Genomic DNA, 16,498 nt, shown 5'->3' with positions numbered 1-16,498 from the left:
GATCAGCAACCCGCGGCTCTAGAGTCGCATGCGGCTCTTTAGCGCTGCCCTAGCGGCTCCTGGAGCTTTTTCAAAAAGGTTTGACCTTTTTTTTTCTTCTTTTTTTTCTTTTTTCCCTTTTTTTCTTCTTTTTTTCCTTTTTCTTCTTCTTTTTTTCCTTTTTTTTCTCTTTTTTTCTTGCTTTTTCCTTTCCTTTTTAATCTCGACATTTCAACTTTTTTCTCGACATTTTGACTTTTTTCTCGACATTTCGACTTTTTTCTCAAGATTGTATTTCAACATTAATCTCGACATTTCGACTTTCCTCTCGAAATTATGAATTTTTGCTTGACATTTCAACTTTTTTCTCGAAATTTCGACTTTTTTCTCAAGAGTGTATTTCAACATTAATCTCAACATTTCAACTTTTTTCTCGAAATTATGACTTTTTTCTTGAAGTGCATAATAAAAAAAAAAATCTCCCCCAGTTATAACTAATATAGATACATGCAGCATGTTTTGTCTTCATTCTAAGGCTTATACAAGACTTTTCATTTTTTGCGGCTCCAGACATATTTGTTTTTTGTGTTTTTGGTCCAATACGGCTCTTTCAACATTTTGGGTTGCCGACCCCTGTGCTATACAAATAAACTTTCCTTGCCTTGAGTTCTTGTTGGTGAGAGTGTCTTCTTCCAATTTACAGTTAGTCTTTCGTGCAATCATCAAAAGTATACGTAGCATATATCTCCCTGCTTGTTACATTGCCCGGGAATACTCCCAGTACAAATAGCATAGGATCCATAGGGATTACAGTGTTCAATATCTATTCAACCTCCTCCTTTACATCTCTCCAAAACCTTTCCAGTACTGGACAGTCCCAGAAGACGTGAATGATCACCAATCAACCCACAGTTCCCCCAACAAAGTGGAGATACTGGATGTTTATAAAATGTTGAGACGACTAGTGGGGTCCTAAAAAAATCTGACTTTTGTTTTCCAGTCGAATTCTTTCCATTATGTTGATACCTGAATGGTAATTCAAACACATGTCCTCCCAGATTCCGTCCTCTATTATCACATTAATTTCAAGCTCCCATTTCTCCTTTACATCAAGTGTATTATTAGACATATCACAGGATATATTACCATAAATATGTGAGACATGATTCTTAGTTGGTAGGCGTTTCTCAATATTTGTGGGGTCTCTTCTAATCTGATGTTGCTGAGTTCTGCACGTACCATGTGTACAACCCTGCTGGGCGGGTCCACTGGGGTTCTGAAGGCTCCTTCTCTCTCAGTTGTTGCCACAACGCACCATAAAGAGCTCAACCCCTCCGCTGTGCCTCCTCCCATCCAACTTTCCTCCGGTCGTCCCTCTTCCTCGTCTTGCAGGTCAGCAGACCGACGAGGCTCTGCCAGGTTCCAGCTTCCTTCAACGAGTCGGCGCCAACACTTTCTTCACTTCTTTCAATAAAACTGTTCCATTGCACAACTTTTCTTTCTAGTTAAACACATTTGAACTTCTCTTTTTTTTAAGCTGGCTTTAGCCATTTTTTTCATGAGTTTTTCCATGTTTTTAGTTGTTATAATCTAAACCTTTGCTACTGAGGCTACACTCACAACCTCCTCATCATTACTGGAGATAATAAAGTAAAGGAAGTGTGTAGATTAAGAAAATGCACCTCTATAAATGAGGACGAGGGCTTGTGTTCTGGAGCCGTGTGCGTTTCATACCGCTGGAAAAGCGGTTGACATTTCTCCAGGGATCCTTTTAATGCCAGACAGTCTCTGTTTTTGCCGTGCACATTCCCGTGGGGGCAGGGTTTTGTCTGATGGCAGGCATGCACGACTCAAATAATCAATCTTCTCATCCTTGATCTTCTCATATATAGCAGGCAAGTCTTTTCAATCTCGGGGAGCTGAATGTCAGCAGTAAATGCTGCGATTGCTGTGTGTGTCCTGCTTTAGTGGGTTGATCTGCTTCAATACGGTGTTTTCTGTTGTTGATAGAAGTGACGCATGCTAACAGCTTTCTGCTGCAAATGCATGCTGTCATTTTCACATTAAAGTGTGATGAAAGACACTTTACTGAACATACGGCAGCTTCCATAGTTCAATTCACATGCAGCTTCTACATGCTAGCCTTTTATTTGGACTTCTTTCGTTGTCTCAATTTATATATATATATATATATATATATATATATATATATATGCAGGCAAAGTGGGTAGACTGACTGAACAATTGTCAGTAAATGTCAGACGGCCACAACAGGCGGTGCGCCTGCTTTTAGCGTGTTTGTGTTGGGCTTTTCTGGCTGATCTGCGACGCCACATGTGTGTGAATGTCTGAGTGATGGGTACAGGGCTGTAATTTCAAGACGTCTGCAATGACATAAAAAGCTTTGTCTGTCTATGTTTTGTCTAGTTTATAATTTAACCAGAAATTCAAGACAATGGTGATCCGAGCAGCTTCCTCTTCTGCATTTGTTGGTGATGGTGAAGTCACTTGACGGCCGACGCTGGCTTAATAACGATGGCTGCTTTGCAAATTACGGATGTGGAAGTGATAACGGCTACCGATAGGCCGGGACAATCAATTGTATTAGAAATACATGTATCGCTTTATATAAAGTTGTCTGATGCGGTACAAAAAAATGACATCCCCCTCTCTCTTTTTTATTTTTGCTCTAAAGTTGGACCCACCTTAGTCCAGTTACCAAACATTAGCTATTTAGCTTGGCTTTACCTTTAGGAACTGTTTACAAACTCCCCCAGGGGTCAACTTTCTGGTATGCACGACTCTAACAAGGCAGATGTAGATTAACTGTGTTTACACAACAACTCACCTATTAAGACTTTACAAATGTAAATGTATATTTAGCTCAGTTTGCCATTTACGCATAACGGATCTTTTCTGACGTTTTGTCAGCTTCGTCTTTGCCATCTGGCTCAACTACCGACTGACCCAGACAAACCTAAAACAGTTAGATAACAGAGGTGGGTAGAAGGAGCAGAGGAATTCACATAATCAATTATACAGAGATTCATTTTACGTAATGTCCTCTCTGGAAAGTTATGTAAATCTTTCAATTATAAAAGGGGATTTCTTGGATTTTCATTTTGACGGTTGCAAATGGTAAAAAGTTATTTTTTGGGGGTTCAATTCATTGCAAATGTAATTTGACTCTCCGTAATGATAACATCCAGTGACCCTTCACAATGTCGTAAATTTGATCCTCCCCAGGCCTATAATGGTCAATGCAGCGTGAGTAATGGCACACGTGATAAGATGATGGAGCTGCTTCAATTTTAAAAATGTCCCTGCTATTAAATCACACAAGCGCTTCATCAGCCCTATTTTGGGACACTTCCTCATACATCCATGTGCCGTTTAAAACGAGACGGGGCCTAACAAACATCTGACGCCGTGCGTTGCCACCTGAGAAATGAGCCTCTCTCTGATGCCTGACATCTTTTGTCAAGTTAATGGAGCTGAAAGATGAGGGAAGGCACTGAGAAGCTCTCCCACCAGCAATCCTGATGTTTCAGACCAGCTGCAGATGATCATAACGGATAATGAACCGGTTCGCCATCAAAACTGAGTCATTTCAAGATCAAGTTAACAGTTTTTGTTTTGTTTCCTGAATGGTGCATTACTGAATGGGACTGATGCTGACTGGCTCTGTCCTGTGAGGAGTTATTGATAGTTACCATCTGCTGCTAAAATGACCTACCGGTACTTTGTATCCATAGTGTCCATCAGTGTTCAAGTTTTTGTCCTTTATGCTCTTCCAGATTAGGTTAAATACATGTGGGAACTATTATCTACTGTAGCTATTATCAGTACTCGAGTTGTAAAAAGAAATCAGGGGGGATGGTGGATTTTATCATATGGGGACAGATAATTTGTGCTGATTACAAATAATATAATATATTACAAATAATAGCACTGACCAAAACACCTGCAGAAATACTGCAGGAATGACATAGCAGCAGTTAAATGCAGCCTTCTGTAAGCTTTAAATATCCACTGGGCTTACATCAAATAATATGTAAAAATAAAAATAAAAAACAGTTTTCTGAACTTATCAATATGCCTCTTTCCTTCACAGGATAAGTAAAATGGATCACTGCAAAAACTCAAAATCTTAACAAGACTATTTGTCTTATTTCTAGTTAAAATGTGTCATTTTAGTAAAAAAATCTCATTACACTTAAAACAAGACTCATCATTGGAAAAAACAACAATTTTCACCTGTTTCAAGTAGATTTTCACTTAAAATTAGCTAAGGAAAAAAAAGGGGGTCTCCCGCACACTGTAAGGTCAAATGCAAAAAACTTTATAGGGTAAACAAAAAAGCAACGTTTCGGTCCACAGGACCTTTCTCAAGCAGAGATTTTTACTTAGATTTTTACTTTTCACTTAAAATTAGCTGACAAATCTGCCAGTGGAAGATTTTTTTGATTGTAATAAGAAGATAAATCTTGTTCCACTGGCAGATTTTTCTACTTACCGTATTTCAAGTGAAAATTTACTTGAAACAGGTGAAAATTGTCAAATAAGTTATTTTTGATGACTCTAAATGTTGAAATAGCAGTAAAACCATATTGATTGATGAAATGACATAAGGGATGGAAAGGGGGGATGGAAGTTTTACAGTTGGGATGATTTTGACCGTTTTTATTTCAAGGAGGGGATGATTTTGACCGTTTTTATTTCAAGAGGGGGATGATTTTGACCGTTTTTATTTCAAGGGGGGGATGATTTTGACCGTTTTTATTTCAGGGGGGGATGCCATCCCCCCTCATCCCCCCTCAACTCGAGTACTGGCTATTATGCTATCAGACAAGTGTAATGTAAATCCACTGACAACAGTCATTTCTTTGGAATTAACTACGGACCTGTTTACACCTGGGGTTAACACCCGTCCTAGTTGCGTTGTGTTTTCTTTTAGGAGTTGTTTACACCTGGTATTAACATCTGTCCTAATTGTGTTGTGTTTACACTGCTTAAAGAAACGTGGCCACATGTAGCCAAGACAACCTCAGATGCAGCTTGAACGATCAGATCTCAACGCTTCCTTAAATGCATCCTGCGTTCACATCTGCTCTGAAGGTCGTTCTCACATATGCAGTACGAAATATTTGTGTATATTTTGGCTTGAGTCCGCAGGTGCACAAAAGGCCACGAGACAAAAGTCAGTGCTGCGATTCGTCAGTTTGTTGGAATTTTGTCGTAATTGTTTCATCGTTTTAAAAATATGTCTCCGTTAAACCAACTGGAAGGTTAAGAACAAAAGGGAAATGACAACGTTGAACCTAATAGTATGTCATCCAGCTGAAAAGCAGTTGTTTTCTGTTTTTCTCCATGTGAGTCCGCCAGAGGCCTTCCGGCATAAGCCTGCGCTGTTCCTCGTCTTCAAATGAGAGTAAAATCATCGTTCTAAATTGAGAAAGGTTCTCAGGGGGCATCTGTGTGTTGAGCATTGCAGCCCGCGGTGACAAGGTCTAACAGGCAATCAAGTATCCTCTTCACACCCCACTAACTGCAAGCCTTTGAAAACAGTCAGATGAGACACTGATAATTATACAGACGCATCCGGGATGAGATCGTCAGTGAGACTAAGCAGTGGGGGAGTTGAGGTGGTGTGCAGTAGCCGAAGGACAATTCCGTGCATTTCTTTTTCCAAAATCAAATCTATCAACCTGTTGAGTAATTGTAGTGTTTACACTTTACATGGGTACCAACTGAAAGTCTGGCCGTGACGCTAATAGGGTGATAAGGGGCAGGTGTGCAGGAAGGAGCCGTATCAGTTGACTATCAGGAAGAGGAAACTTGCTGGGAGAAATGAGGCGTGAACAATATGCGGTGAGAATTGTGAAAAGTGTGCAGCATGTGTGAAGGATTGAACCAAAACAAAACCTAATATAGGATTTCTGCACTGGATAACTACAGTAACAAAAACATGTCCTCAGTGAGCGGGTCAGACTCGCAGGGTAGATAACCATCTTTGTTGCAGCCATTATATACAGGACTGTCTCAGAAAATTAGAATATTGTGATTTTCTGTAATGCAATTACAAAAACAAAAATGTCATACATTCTGGATTCATTACAAATCAACTGAAATATTTAAAGCCTTTTATTATTTTAATATTGCTGATCATGGCTTACAGTTTAAGAAAACTCAAATATCCTATCTCAAAAAATGTGAATATTCTGGGAATCTTAATCTTAAACTGTAAACCATAATCAGCAATATTAAAATAATAAAAGGCTTGCAATATTTCAGTTGATTTGTAATGAATCCAGAATGTATGACATTTTTGTTTTTTTAATTGCATTACAGAAAATAAAGAACTTTATCACAATATTCTAATTTTCTGAGACAGTCCTGTATATATGTTTGATTATTGATTGTTTGTCGTTTATTTGTTGTTGTCGTTTGTTGAACGCTAGGTGGTGTACGGGTGCAAGAGGGAATTAAGGTGAGCTCACGGGTGCAGGTGAGATTGATTGCAGGTGATTGAGACCGGGATGAGCCCACAGTTTGTGACAGTGTAGCCATGCACACGTTTTTTGATTTTATTTTGGAATAAACACTGTTAAAATGAGACGGAAGTCGTGTGTATTTAGTTCACGCGTCCAGCTTTTATGTCCCAGTATAGCAATCCCTTAGGGAGTTTTTGAGTAGCAATAGTCATCACAATCTTTATTTCCACTGAAGTCCAGATTTGCAGGTCTGCAGGAAAGAGAGGTGGCTGCCACCTAGTGTTTGGTAGTGTAATTACAGCGCGACATAAACAACAACAGACAAGTATAAACTACAGCGTAGGTCCCATATGTGCGTAGTCGCTCTGTAGAACCATAAATCGCTGTGTCGGGTTCCAGCAGACTATGTTGTTAGTTAGATGTAGGAGCCTAAACTCCACTTTGATTGACAGTCGTGACTAGGCCTGTGTTGACAAAAAAACGATTTTCCGATTCTAAATTGATTCTCATATTAATTCCTAAAAATCGATTCATATGTCTAAAGATCGATTTTTTTTCATCATTACATTACAACTTTTGGTATTTTTTTGTTTATGCCCAGAAAAGGAATCCCTTTTTGAACATAAGAATAACTATAAATATATTTTAAAGGTATTAAAACATTAAAGTTTTCAGTTATAATTGCATAAATTCTCTGTATTTCATTACTTTATATACTGTCTTGGGGTTACATTTGCATAAAATGCTAAAAACTACATTCTCAAAAATTAAAACCAAAATAAACCAAAAATGGAAAACATTTTAACGGAATGTGGGAAAAATTAAAAGCGATTTCATACATCTGTTTGCTGCTCTGGATCTGTTTGGTAATTCTGCCACATGATATTTCTGAAAGCAGTTCTATCAGCATTCTTGGAGGTGATTGGTCCTTACAGCATCATTAGCTGCCAATACCTGCTGTTGAATCTTAATATAATACTAATATTAATATGTTGCATAACTACAGTCATATAATTCATGCAACAGCTCAAAAAACTGTTTTAAAAACACTAACCCAAATTGATATCGGAATCGAATCAAATCAAATCTTAATAAATTCTGAATCCTAAGAATTGGAATCGATTCTTGACATTTGAATCGATCCCCAACCCTACTTGAAACCCAAAGTGCACAGACTTGAGTTGAGGCGGTGCTAGTTGTTGATCTGACTCGTCACGGAGAAATAGAAATGCACCATTTGGTCAGCTGGTGACTGGAATCAGCTGATTTCTGTCGGATCCCTTCTGACTGGAATCAGCCCATATTGGTTGTTGTTGATATCTGTATGTCCCTCACATATATATTTCCTTTATTTCTTAATTAATTCTTTGGTGGGGAAAGAGGCTTCGCCTACAGACACTTCACATCCTTAAGCATACATATTTGACTACAAAACTAGCTTCATGCTGGATTTGAAAAGGCTTGAAAACAGTGATTGCAGGAATAAGCTCGATTCTGAATCTTAAGAATCAGAATCAAATCGATTCTTGACATTTGAATCGATACCCAGCCCTGGTCGTGACATTTGCTTACGTCTGTGTGAGACTACTAGCCAGTTAGCTTCAACAGGGGTTGGGAAGACGGAAGTTTTATTTTCAGTTTCAATTGAAACTAGAATATTTTCATCACTGATGTTTTTACAATCTGATTCTAGTCCGGATTTAACGGGCCTCTCCCCGTTTTCCACTACGTTTAGAGGCTCTGAGGGGAAGGTGTCGGTATTTTAATCCAACACATTCCTTTCATGCAAAACTAAACAAAAGGCCAACTAAGCTAATCAATTCGGAACGACGACACAATCGTGTGTAATTGGGGTAAAGTGCACTTTGTCGCGTCTACTGAAGCCAATCAAACACCAGTCCTCATCCCGTCGGCTTCGGCACTGAAACCATTTTCTCGGTCGGTTGCCCCGCTCTCTCCAGCTTGATTTTTCCATCAAAGCCCCCTAACAAACGCAGCATTTACACGCGCCGCACCCAGAGTGTGTTTGGAGGGGGTGCAGCTCATATCCTGCTCCACTTTCCTCCTCCCGGCAGGGTGATGATCTGTAAAGGGAATCATTAGGACTTAATTTGTGACGGCGACGCGCGTCCACACATGGCCCGGAGAAGGCTATCCATCAGCGGCAGCCCCATTCATCACCGGGGAGGAGGCTTCCTCCTCTGACCTCTGACCTCCAGACCTCCACACACACACACACACACACACACACACACACACACACACACACACACACACACTACACTATTGGTTTTGTTGCGATACAGCATTCACAGATAGGTTGGAAGACAGTACTCCCAAGGTACACCACTCTCACGTCACATCTCTCTCTGTTCTTTCTTGCTTTTTTGCAGAATTTATCATTTGTTTTATAGTTTTTTGACATGTTTTCTTTCTCTCTTTGAAACTGTCTCCAGTTATTTTGCATGTTTGTGGGTGTTCCTCATATTTTTCCATGTTTCCACTAGTGTTGTGTCATTTGTGAAGTGTATTGTGACTTCTCTTGTCCCTGTTGTCGTGTATCTGAGCTACTAATAAGGCAGCCCCCCCACCCGAGGGTGCAGGCCAGGGATCCACTCATGGGATCCAATTACAGCTTGATCCTCGCTGGATCTGGTCCCCGACGGACACCTTGATGAGCGTCCTTGGGAAAGATGCCTCCAGTTCTGGCACGCTGCCGTGTTCAAAGATGCTGTTAGCTAATTCCTCCTCGTGCACGATGAGGGGGGTGAAGAGAGCCGGCGTGATGGACGTTGGGATATTCCCCCTCACTGCTCGTTGACCCTCCTCTATAACCCACCGCGGTAACGGCGGCCCCCGCCCAGGTGATGGGTGCCCCCCTCCTCGTCTTTGATGGAGGGTTTGGCTGCTGAAGCAATCTCACCGTCCTTGGAGATGTTTTTATTGTATGTGAGAGCTTCCCCTCACAATGCCCCTTCGCTGCTGCGGTGCAGCCTCCCGGCTACGTTCCTATGGTAACGAGTCAGACCGTGTGTGTCTGGGAGATGCACGATTGTGTCCGTGTTTATTGTGATTTTCTTTTTACATCATGAATCAATTACGGCGGACAGAGAGCCAGCTCATCTGAATATTAAAACCAGCTTCAGCACAACTCCACTGAACATCCGCTACGGACCAGATGCAACCCAAAGGGGGGGGGGCGGTGGTTGGGGGGGGACGGGACATCCATCTGAGATCATTTGTCTTCAATCTGCACCCTGCTCGCCCAGAACCCGGCATCATAATTGCTTCACTGGGCGGAGTCATGGCAACGAGTTCCCACGTGGAGGGAAGGGCTATACTGCCCCCTGCTGGCCACCGCTGGTACAATCTGATGGCTGCAGCCGTGTTTCCATGTTTATATCCACAGATTCCTTCACATTCTTCTGCACAGACCTCCATTTATCAAATTAAAACCTGAGCAAAGCATTCCATGAGAGGCTCTGCTTAAACCTTTTCTAGATTGTGGAATCCTTTCCTGAAACACATTAAAGATAATATCCAATTGTCTGCGGTCCCATAATCATTGAATCCTGCCTACCAATTTAGAAAAACCACCATGCTTCATTTCTTCTGATCTCCATGCATCATGTGGGACAGTGCCTACTTTTATTAGTAACTAAGTGTCTTTTCTTTTCTTTTTCTTGTTCGTTTTGTTGTTATCATACTCTGACTTTACATTTTGCTGAGGGTATCACTTCCTTTATTGTACATACCATGTTTTATATTGTAGTTCTGCCTCTACCTAGATGACCATAGTCTTGATTTTTGTCTTTGTACCTGTCTTTATGAAAAATTGAAAATCTTAATAAACAAAGTAAAAAAAAAAAAAAATTTAAACCTGAGCAGCAGAAACGTGACAAGAATCAGATGAGACTGGGTGGCAGCTGGGATGTTTTTCATCTTAATTAAGCCAATCCTCTATAATAAATGTGTGTGTGTGTGTGTGTGTGGACACAAAAAAAAGCAAAAGTACACAAGGATCATAATAATTTGCAGGTGTATTTCTGGAGAGAAATATATGAAACAAATACATTTAAATTATTAACTTATCAGGTATAAAATAACAATGTGAATGTTCTCCAGCTCCAACTGTAACTGTAATTAAACACTTTAAACACTAATAAACTACATTAATAACAGATTAAGTGCAACGTCAGGACAGGGAAGGGTTTCCGGCACTAGTGCGCCCCCATGTGGTCAGAGATTGTAAATGACTTCTATCATCTATACACGTATTAACCAGCACTTCACCCCCAGAGGGCCGAGCCCCCGTCTGCTTCTCCTTCTGGGGGAATACAGGCCTGGATCTGCAGCTTCAACAGGACTTTCCCCTCATGTTTTCTTCCACCATCATGGTGAACAGGAGACTGGCCCCCGAGGGGCCGACCACCTGGATGCAGGAGTCCTCCAGCACGTAGAGCACGTTGTCGTAGCGCAGCTCGGCCTCTTCGCAGATCTGCACCAGTTCCTGCCGGCTGGGCCACGCCGCCGGGTCGTAGGAGACCCGGTGACACCGGAGCTGCGACTGCCAGTCGGCCATCAGAGTCTTCAGCTTCTCCCCGCGGCGGGTCCCCGACTCCGACACCGTTAACAGCATCAGGTCGCCTCCCTCGGGGACCTCACCCTCCAGGACCCCGTCCAGGTCCCGCTGGTGGAACCGCTGGACGTACCTGAAGGTGTTCAGGTCCACCCAGATGTCCTCGGAGTCAGGGGGACGCTGCCGCGCACCGGTCCTGGAGCTGCTCCTGCTGGGGCGGGAACTCGACCGGCCCAGACCAGAAAGACTCCCTCCTGATGTGTCTTCCAGCAGGACCGGGTCCAGACGTGAGGAGACCAATGCAGCCCCGGCTTCTCCCTCCACCTCCCTGTGACGCGGCTCTGACGGCACAGTTCTGTGTTTTGTGGGCGGTTCAAGTCTGCGTGGAGCTTTCAGCGCCGCCTCTTCGTCCCGGCTGTCCTTCTGGCACCGGGCCGTGTTTGGACTTGTCCGCGACAGCGAACCGGCCCGGGAACGAGGGCGACCCGGGGTCTCTCCGCGCTCGGCGGTCTGGGCCCTGCGGACCAGGTCCTCCCTCAGGGCCTGGACGGCAGCGAACGGGCCCTCGATGGTGGCCGTCCTCCGCTGGGGCGACCACTGGAAGCGGATGGACCTGTGAGACGACTGCAGGGCCCGGATCAGGGAGTCGGGGTCGCCGCCCAGCGCCGAGAGATCCAGGGTGGCGCGGGGGACGTACAAGAACACCTGCAGAACAAGGAGGGACAGAAACAAGACGTGCAGCCTCCGTCACGTAAAGGTGCTTTCATCAACGAAAATTAGGACTAAATGTCGTCGTCAACGAACCTTTATCACCTGAGGAAAACGAGACGCAACAAAAATGCTGGTCATGTGACGATAACGATAATTAAATATATAATGCAATATCGTACATGAATAAAAACGAGACTAAAATGTAGATTACAAAATAAAAACTCTGCTAAAATGTGTCTTCATTTTCGTTGACCAAAACGAGACGAAATGTTCTAACAAAGATCCTTAATGTCCATGTTTTCAGTAGTTTCCTCTGGTTTAGTCTTTAAACCAGTTTAGTCTTTCGGTCTTTGGATACACTTTCCTACATAGACATGGAAAAGAAAACCGAATGTGTCATCGAAAAAGAAAAAGATGGGGAGAAATGCAGAAAAATAAATATGATGTAAACTCAAATTAGAGTGTTCTGTATCTGGAATGAATGTATTCTTGAGTTTATAAAGTAACAATAATATAATAATAAGATAACCTTGTTTGAATTGTAAAATGGGTTTGGATAAATACAATCTTTGACTAAAACTAGATTAAAATGGATAATTCTGACTAAAATAAGACTAAAATGCTCAGACTTTTAGTCGACTGAAACTTGACACGACTAAAAGGAGAATGAACGTGACTAAACTAATAAAAACTAAAATGATAGCTTGACCCAAAGACTAGACTAAAAGTAAACACACAAAAACACTCACCTCCCTCCCGAAGGGGAACACGGTGAGACTGTAGCTCTGAGGAAACTCCTCGTCCTGCAGGACCTGCCGCTCCGCCTTCACCACCCGGGCTGCATCTGCCAAGAGTTTGCACTGTTCTCCACCCGGGTCACCATGAGCATGCCCCCCCGAACCCACAACCCCCCCGACAGAGCCGAGCTCTGCTGACCATCCACCCTCCGGCTGCCGGCCTTTCCATGACAACACATGATGGATGATGGTGTGCGAGTGGTTCCCATGGGAACCAATTACGGAGCGGAGCAGGAAATGTGGGTGACAGTGACAGAACATGTGGCGCCGGGCCTTCAAGTCATTTCATTTCCATCTGCGCGAGCTGGCCTCCGTTTGTACCTCATGTATTACCGGTGCAGAGAAAATTAACGGGGTGCTCCGCGCAGGAGAGCCATGAATAATGTATGACGGCCGCGCCGAGCTACAAGAAATTAGAATATTAACAGCATTACGTTGTAGAATTAAGTCAAAGTGCTCAACAGACAAAATGTGGTATGACGAACATTTAAATATGTTTCCAGATGTTCTCTTCCCTCATTCAGGACAAAAACCTCAGAATTATGCCAGGATATAACTTGAGCAGGGGCTAGCAAGGCCAGCTGTAGCCACTTCTACAACTTCATGCTTTACTGACATCTGATTATCTTTTTGGTTGTGATACTTGGAATGAAGATATTTGCACAGATTTGATCAGAATGACTAAAGTATTAATAATAATAATTAGCATCATAGGTTAGCATGAGCAAAGCTGAAATAACTAACTTTGACTGACACAATGTGGGCGTGTCCCTGCAGGACCTATTCGTTCTGTCCATTTGCAAAACAGAACCAAGCAGACTACGTGGACTGAACTAAAAACAGTTAAAATCATCCCCCCTGTAAAACTGCCATCCCTTTCCATCCCTTATGTCATTTCATCAATGAATGTGGTTTTACTGCTATTTCAACATTTAGAGTCATCACCAGAAAAATAACTTATTTGACAATTTTCACCTGTTTCAAGTAAATTTTCACTTGAAATAAGTAGGAAAATCTGCCAGTGGGACAAGATTTATCTTCTCATTACAAGCAAAAAAATCTTGTTCCACTGGCAGATTTTTCTACTTATTATTATGAAAATCTACTTGAAACAGGTGAAAATTGTTGTTTTTTCCAGTGATGAGTCTTGTTTTAAATGTAATGAGATTTTTTTTTACTAAAATGAGACATTTTAACTAGAAATAAGACAAATACTCTTGTTAAGATTTTGAGTTTTTGCAGTGATCCATGTTACTTATCCTGTGAAGGACAGAGTCATATTGATAAGTTCAGAAAACTGTTTTTTATTGTTGTGTTTTGATGTATTTGATGTAAGCCCAGTGGATATTTAAAGCTTACAAAAGGCTGCATTTAACTGCTGCTATGTCATTCCTGCAGTATTTCTGCAGGTGTTTTGGTCACTGATATTATTGTTAATATATTATATTATTTGTAATCAGAACAAATTAAATGTCCCTATATGATAAAATCCACCATCCCCCCTGATTTCTTTTTTTTTACAACTCGAGTAGGCTACTGGTTTTAACCCCCAAACCAGCCTAACTTTCTGTATTATGGTACATGTTATTGATTGGACGCTGCAGCTGATCGGACTGTCACAACATCACTGCAGTTTCATGACGGAGTGAAGACAGATTTACAGATTAAACTCATGTTTCACTCCCAGGTTTCATATTTGATTTATTTTCCGTTTCAACATTTAAAAAAATCTAAATTATTTTGTTAATTTTCAATCTGATGAATAAAAGAACCAGAAACAACTTTCTTCATTTATTACTGCGCATGTGCAATCCCCCCATTTGTCCAATCCTTGTTTTCAGTATCCTTGGAAACGAATAGGAAATAGAGAAAAGAGTTTTCCACTCGCTGTTTTAATTCCCAATTTCGATTTTCAAACACATCAATGAAATCGGATAGCGGATAATGGATAACAATCCGTTTTCCGTAATTTATTATCAAAACAAAACTCGGAAATTCCAACTTCCGAGGACAAATGGAACGCGGCATTATGCCGCGTTCCATTTGTCCGCAGAAGTCGGAATTTCCCAGTTCCCAGTCGGAATTTTCAACTGGAACGCCCCACGAAGTGGGATTTCCTACTGGGAAAGTGGGAGAAGCTTCACCACCCCCGAGTTACCATTCAAAGATGGCTGCCATTCCCAGTTCCCAGTTCCGATTTCCAAGGTAAATGGAACGCGGCAAAGGGCGGGAAACACCGCCCCCCGTTACTCCGTTAGCTCCTAGCCCCGTCTTTACCTTCCTCCCGGGTGAACGTGACGAAGGCGACCCCGCTCACATCGGTGGGGAACGTGACGGCGTCCACGTCCCCGCCGCGGCTCCGCCGGCCGCTCTGGAAGTGGATGGTGAGCTTGTCGGCCATCCTGCCGGGCAGCACGTCGGGCACGCCGGACACCACCACCGTCCTGCGGCCGTCCATCCCGGTGTGGCCGCTACTCACAACCCCCTGCTCAAAACTGACCCAACTTTCACTTTCCCCACAGGCAGCCGCGTGGTTCAGGTGCAGTGGCGGCGGCCGACCGCCGGGTGTCGCTGTTTCCCCGCTACCCGACACGGCCAGGTCATGGATGTATTATAGAACGGTCCAGGTCCATTAGTTTGCAACTATAATAAAATAAAGTATAAATAAATATAAAGCCTGAATAATAATAATAATAAATGTATATATATATATATATATATATATATATATATATATATATATATATATATATATATATATATATATATATATATATATATATAATAATAAAGTATAAATAAATATAAAGCCTGATTTATTTCTGGAAAAAAATTGAAGAATTTTTGACACACAAACTAATAATGTAATTAAATTAGAAGCTAAAGATATCTTACTATATTACGAAAACCAAAATCACAAAATTCAACAACTGGTCTTCTTGTTGCTAAGTTTCACATTCATAAGGCAAAATTCTCCAAATCCTGTCCATCCTTAGTTCCCTTTAAAGTTGATTTCAAAATGTATTTTGAGACAATACAATTGGTTAATAACAAAACATGTAATACCACTGTCAACTTCATAAAATAAATGTTTACGGATATCTGAATGTATTGCCTTCCTTTTATTATTTAGTGTAATTGTTGATGTCAAAAACTACTTGCACTTTATTGTAGTTTTTTTTGTGAAGAGAACAATTTTATATTTTTTGGACTATAATGATGCCTATGTATGTTTGTTTTTTATATTATTGAATGATGCCTGCCATTTATTTTATTATCGTCGTATTTTCTGGAATTGAAATAAAGATTCATAAAAAAAAAGCCTGACTTATGGTTCCGCGTTAAATCGACGCAGCCTACGCAGTACGGTACGGCGTAGGGTACGTGGCGACGCGCACGGTGTAACGCGGAACCATAAATCAGCCTTAAATTTTTATCAGAGGTGTATAATCCAGGTGCCATAAAGTAAAAATTCAGTCAAGCAGTTGTTCCAACCATCACTAAACCAGCTCCTCTGCAGGTAGATGGTAGGTTATTAGTGAAAACCACTGTTCTAAATGTACAGGCTGATCCAGAAACATGGCAGGGTTTTTACTTTATGGCACCTGGATTATACACCTCTTGAATGTGCTTTAATTTATTAATTTTTTTTACAAAATCAAAAATAGTTTTGAATCAATCTTAAATTAAAACCAATTTTGAAATGGGGTCAGTCTCCAAGTCATAATTTTCTTTACATTAAGCTGATATTTGCTCATTAAAACATATCTGTGGATCAGCAAGTACATTTGAAACAGGTGTTTTCACGAACCACCTACCATCTACCTGCAGAGGAGCTGGTTTAGTGATGGTTGGAACAACTGCTGGACAGGATTTTTACTTTATGGCACCTGGATTACACACCTCTGGTTTTTATTTGGCAAAAAGTTGTCAACACG

At 41.5% G+C, this 16,498-nt stretch overlaps 1 protein-coding gene across 1 annotated transcript; it reads right to left on the bottom strand.

The window, feature by feature from the left end:
- Nucleotides 1-10,830: 10,830 nt before the first annotated feature.
- Nucleotides 10,831-15,038, bottom strand: LOC133424992 (uncharacterized). The gene is made up of 3 exons (XM_061715621.1): nt 14,838-15,038; nt 12,513-12,607; nt 10,831-11,757 (listed from the first exon to the last, which is right to left on the bottom strand). The coding sequence occupies exons 1-3, from the start codon at nt 15,016-15,018 to the stop codon at nt 10,831-10,833; spliced, it is 1,203 nt and encodes a 400-aa protein (XP_061571605.1). The 5' UTR covers nt 15,019-15,038.
- Between the last annotated feature and the right edge of the window lie 1,460 nt (nt 15,039-16,498).

Source organism: Cololabis saira, chromosome 24 (genome assembly GCF_033807715.1).
Source record: "Cololabis saira isolate AMF1-May2022 chromosome 24, fColSai1.1, whole genome shotgun sequence".
Taxonomy (NCBI): domain Eukaryota; kingdom Metazoa; phylum Chordata; class Actinopteri; order Beloniformes; family Belonidae; genus Cololabis; species Cololabis saira.
This window is presented reverse-complemented; position numbering and strand designations above follow the sequence as displayed.